This window comes from Anarrhichthys ocellatus, unplaced genomic scaffold (assembly GCF_004355925.1).
Source record: "Anarrhichthys ocellatus isolate YVR2014 unplaced genomic scaffold, GSC_Weel_1.0 scaffold2398, whole genome shotgun sequence".
Classification (NCBI taxonomy): domain Eukaryota; kingdom Metazoa; phylum Chordata; class Actinopteri; order Perciformes; family Anarhichadidae; genus Anarrhichthys; species Anarrhichthys ocellatus.
In genome coordinates this window covers 2,236-7,773 of record NW_022282372.1, presented here as the reverse complement: position 1 = coordinate 7,773, position 5,538 = coordinate 2,236, and the positions used below count along the sequence as shown (strand labels likewise).

The following is a 5,538-nucleotide window of genomic DNA, read 5'->3' as shown; positions in this document are numbered from 1 at the left end:
TATATATATATGTATATATTTTACAGATTATATCTTATTTCTATATTTCACAGCTTGTGAATCAGATGAAAGTCTGCAGTGAAATATACTATATATATATATATATATATATATATATATAATCTGATCACGTGGAACTATGCTGCTGGTTTATCATTAAAATAACTAGAACCTGATCAATAACTTTATTCATTACGTTTATTTTGAAGTCCGTTCTTTTTGACCGGAAGTCTCTTATTTTGTCTTCTTTATACGCGCTCACTGTTGCGTTTGGTTGACGGAGCGACAGTCTGTGCGGAAGTTCTTTCATCCTGCGGGAGGAGAAGAAGAAGAAGAAGAAGAAGGAGGAGGAGAAGAAGCAGAAGCAGAAGAGTCCTCCGAGTCCCTCGTCTCAACTGTCTGCCTGAACACACCGAGTCTCCTCCGGGGTTACCCACGGTGAGTTTAACGGGTTCCCAGGTGAAGTAAGAAGAGCCTCTCGGTGCTCGCGCTGCTCGCGGTGCTCTGTGCGGGGGCGGCGGGACTGTTTGCGGGAGAAGAGATATAAGTGAGCACCATCACGCGAACAGGATGTACATCTATCACATCTGGTCTCGGTTTTCAAAATAAAGGGCGTAGTAAAGCTATTAGATAGATACCTTATTACAGCAGCATTATGACACGAGTAAGCAATCAAAGTAACAGAGTAAAAAAAAATAAATATTGAGTATACAAATGCACAATCTAAACAATGAAATATAATAATGTTAAGTTAAACAATAGCGCAAAGATTTAACCAAACAGTTTAACTGTTTACTAATGTGTTAACAGTTTAATCCGTGTGGAAAAGATTAAAATGACCGTTCATACCGTGTTTATTCACTCATTTGAACACATGTTGATGTAAATTAGCGCGTACCCTAGTACGCAGTCCGTTAATCACTTTTGTCTGTTTTATTACTCGTCGAGCTGGATTCTCTTTTATTTTGTAGCTTAACTCGCAGTAACTTCCGGTGTGGTGGATGCTAGCCGCTGTTAGCTTGACTTGGCTAACCGCTGTAATCTCCATTTTAGCTCGTGAGGCCAGCCTCTCCCTTCTGTCTGTTATTATAGAGTCTGGTTCTACAGCTAGAACCCTGGTCTACAGCTAGAACCATAGCACCAGGGTTCTACAGCTAGAACAGGTCTACACCTAGACCTAGAACTCTAACCAGAGAACCTGGTACCCCTGGTCCTGATGTAGTACAGTATAAAGTACTAGATGTAACTCTGAGATGTAGTACAGTATAAAGTACTATATGTACCTCTGAGTTTTATTACAGTATAAAGTACTATACTTACCTCTGTACTACAATATAAAGTACTATATGTACCTCTGAGTTGTAGTACAGTATAAAGTACTATATTTACCTCTGTACTACAGTATAAAGTACTATATATATACCTCTGTAGTACAGTATAAAGTACGATATATATACCTCTGTAGTACAGTATAAGGTACTATACTTACCTATGTAGTACAGAATAAACTACTGTATTTACCTCTGTCGTACAGTATAAAGTACTATACTTAGGTTTGTACTACAATATAAATTACTATATATATATATATATATATATATATATATATATATATATATATATACCTCTGTAGTACAGTATAAACTACTGTATTTACCTCTGTAGTAAAGTATGATATGTACCTCTGTAGTACAGTATAAAGTACTCTACTTACCTCCTTGTTGTCCAAAGGTTCGATGGCGAGGCCGAGCCACAGCGATCACGTCCTCCAGCAGCTCAATAACCAGCGTGAGTGGGGCTTCCTGTGCGACTGCCTCATCGCCATCGGTGACATCTACTTCCGGGCGCACAAGGCCGTGCTGGCGGCCTGCAGCTCCTACTTCAGGATGATGTTCATCCGGGACCAGCAGCAGGGCGCCGGGCGTCTGGACCTCAGCAACATGCAGATCAGCGCCGAGTGCTTCGACCTCATCCTGCAGCTCATGTACCTGGGTCGCATCGCGGTGGGCAGCTACGAGTTCGAGGAGCTCAAGGCCTCCATGGCGTACCTGCAGATGTACTACATCCCAGACTCGTTGGAGGATCTCAGGGACATTAGGACCTCCAACTTCACCCCGTCCTCCTCGGCCTCCTCTGCGTCCAGCTCCTCCACCTGCCCCGCCGGCGGGAAGATGATGTTCGGAGTCCGGATGTACGAGCAGCAGAGGCCTGCCGCACCGGAGGTGGAGCATCTACCAAAAGCTGCCAGCAGCAGCAGCACCGCCGGGCGCCCGGTGGTTCCGGCGACCATCAGCAGACCGGTGGTGGTGGCGGCGGAGGAGGTGGTGGTGGCTCCTCTGATAGCGGCGCCACCGTTGGTGGACGGACTTGTCGATCAGCCGTGTGACTTGAGGAAGAGGCCCGGCGGCAGGAGTTCGGCCCTCAAAGACCGTCCTCGATTTGGCCGCACCTACACCTGCGACGACTGCGGCTTCGTCTTTAGCTGCGAGAAACTCCTGATCGAACACATCCTGACCTGCACCAACCGGAAGGCCTTTCATCAGCCAAGAGGCAACGCCGAAGGTGACAACGACTCCAGTAAAGCCGAGAGCTCCGCTTCCGAGAGCATAGAGGAGCATAGGGTCATCTGTAAAGGTGAGGACGACTGGCCCGAAGCCAAGTCTGACTCCGACCTCGGGACAGCTGGCGAGCCCGGATTGACCCGGAGTATCTCCATCAAGACGGAACCAGAAGAAGGCATATTCCCTGAGATAGAGGTGGTCCGGGTCGGCGACCACGGCAACAGAGACTGTAGGGCGCGTTTCGGCGACGCCACGCGTAAAGACCTGCAGAAGGAGAAAACCGGATCAGACCGCGACCCAGAGCCCGGCATCTCGGGTCTGGATCACAGCAGCGAGCCGTTCGAAGGCCACATGTCCAGCAGTGAAGATTCAGGGATCCCTGCGAAGCTCCGTAAGGTCAAAGACGAGAAGCAGGACGCCGACTGCGCACCCTGTGAACTGTGTGGCGCTCTGCTGACGGAGGAGGACAAGTCGGCCCACTACCTGTCCAACCACATGGGCCACATCTGTGCCTGCGGGAGGTGCGGTCAGGTGCTGATCAAAGGCCGCCAGCTCCAGGAGCATGCGGAGCGCTGCGGCGAATCCCAAGGCGGCGACTCGGACTCCCACGGGGAGGACGAGGCGTCCCTGCTGGAGGAGCCTCAGGGGATGATGGAGGAGGAGGGTCTGATGGAGGCCTCCGACCTGGCCTGCCCTCACTGCGGCACGCTGTTCCAGAACGAGAGCTCGGCGCTGGAGCACGCCTTGTCCTGCCACGACCAGGAGCTGTTCCGCCCGGCGCTGCTGGAGGAGGGCGGCGGTGAACTGGACCACCGACGCAAGCACTTCTGCGGCATCTGCGGCAAAGGTTTCTACCAGCGCTGCCACCTGCGGGAGCACTACACCGTCCACACCAAGGAGAAGCAGTTCACCTGTCAGACCTGCGGGAAGCAATTCCTGCGGGAGCGGCAGCTCCGCCTGCACACCGACATGCACAAAGGAATGGCGCGCTACGTCTGTCCGGTCTGCGACCAGGGAACCTTCCTCAAACACGACCACGTCCGCCACATGATCTCACACCTGTCGGCCGGGGAGACCATCTGCCAGGTGTGTTTCCAGATCTTCCCCGGCGGAGAGCAGCTGGAGAAACACATGGATGTCCACCTGTACATCTGCGGCGTCTGCGGAGAGAAGTTCCGCCTCCGTAAAGACATGAGAAGCCACTACAACTCCAAGCACACCAAGAGACTATAGGAACCAATCCGGACCCGTCCGCCACATTTCTACCAGTTTTGGTACAAAGAGAAAAAGCCATAAATGTGAGAACAAATGAATGCACTTGAGCACCAAAAAAGACAAATCTGCACTTTTTAAAGTATATGCATAATAACCTCAGCGGGCATTCACACTGCGAGCTGATTGGTTGCTTCGTTAGCTTTGATTAAACAAAAAAAAGACAATCAGGACGTCATGAGGTTTCTTTCAAAAGTCTGAATCTACTTCTGTTAAACGATCACCATCCACAGTTAACCAGCTAACCAGATGTATATTAGTTTTAATATTTATGAAGAAGCTGGGGTTTTGTACACAGGATATCTTTACATGATGCTTGTTTTCATGGTTCTTGTTTTCATGGTTCAAAGAAGTAAATCTAGAGACGTTCTCATTGGACGAGTCAGAAACAAGTCACCAAATAGTTAACGAGTGATGTTCTGTAACTGATCTCAACACCTTTGTTTTAGCACTAGGGGGCGCCAAAGGGGAGCTTTCAGATGGACCTTTGTGTTTGGACTTGTTGGGTTCAGGATCGTGTTGCTCGCAGTGTTAACGAAGACTTTGTTTAGGACCACGTGGAGTCCACATGGAGCCTCAGAGTCCACATGGACTCTCAGAGTCCACATGGAGCCTTTTAGAGTCCAGATACAGACCTGAGGAGAGTTCACTTACTGTTTGGAGGTTCTCTTCCTGTTTGGAGTCGAAATTCTCTGAAGAGGAACCCGATGAGTTCTTCATGTTCTAGTTGGTGAACACGGTCCTCTTTGGTTCTTAGCTTTGTGACCATTGATCGGCCGTACGTGCTCTGTGATTGGTGCCTTTGCTGTGACAACACTAGTGTCTTCTTCACAGTGATGCATTCAGGGGGATGGACAGTGAGAACACTAGAGGTGGTCAAGTCCATAGGAACCACCGAGAGCTGGACCACTTGGACTTTAAGCGGTCTTCTTTTAAACCTGGTGGATTTTCCTCCTCGGTTCGATGGGTTCTGGTGGATCAAAACCACCACACAGACCCGTTACAGGAAGGGGTCTCAGTTAAACCAGGAAATATTCGTGACAACCTTTTGTGAAACTGAACCGAAGAGGAAAACCCAGCAGGTTTAACAGGTCTTCATTGACTGAGACCAGAACCCGGTCCTGGTCCTGGGTCTCCTGGAGGATCACACTGTGATGGATCTGTTGCCTTATGATTCATGTAAAGTTTTTCACTGTTTTTTGTTTCTGCTTCACAAAAAAAACACAAAGTTCACAAACCTGAACGAGACTTAAACCAGTACTGAACCAGCTGAAACCAGTTCAGACCTGACCTGCACACAGACAGTTAGTCCAGAACCAGTATGGACCCTTCTAAAACCTCTTAATGGTTCCTGTTAAAGGTCTTCATGGGTTCTCCAGGTTCTGAAGTTCTGAAGATTTTCGCTCCTCATAAACCAAGTTCTGTTTGACAACAATCCGGTTTTCTCCTCTTATTATTATTATTTATATCTGTATCATTATAATTAGTGTTGATATAAATATTATCATTATTGTTGTTGTTGTTATTTGTGCTTTGATTTTGTTTACAGAGACTCTAGTTCTGCTCACCTTCAGCACGATGACATCACCAGGTCAGAGTTGTTACTTTAAGGTTCTCAAACAGACTAATGGATGTTTGTTCTACCAATCAGCTCACGCCCTGTAACAAACTGACCAATGACGGTCCACCTGGTGCCCACCTGTCT

General features: G+C 48.2%; 1 protein-coding gene across 1 annotated transcript; it reads left to right on the top strand.

Annotated features, from left to right (window-relative positions):
• The first annotated feature begins 284 nt into the window (after positions 1 to 284).
• zbtb1 (zinc finger and BTB domain containing 1) lies at positions 285 to 5,532 on the top strand. The gene is made up of 2 exons (XM_031840169.1): positions 285 to 438; positions 1,732 to 5,532. Exon 2 carries the CDS (start codon positions 1,737 to 1,739, stop codon positions 3,792 to 3,794), a length of 2,058 nt encoding a protein of 685 aa, XP_031696029.1. The 5' UTR covers positions 285 to 438; positions 1,732 to 1,736; the 3' UTR covers positions 3,795 to 5,532.
• Positions 5,533 to 5,538: the final 6 nt, after the last annotated feature.

Excerpts from the sequence above, each read along its gene's own strand:
- zbtb1 (XM_031840169.1), top strand. The coding sequence starts at position 1,737 with ATGGCGAGGCCGAGCCACAGCGATCACGTCCTCCAGCAGCTCAATAAC.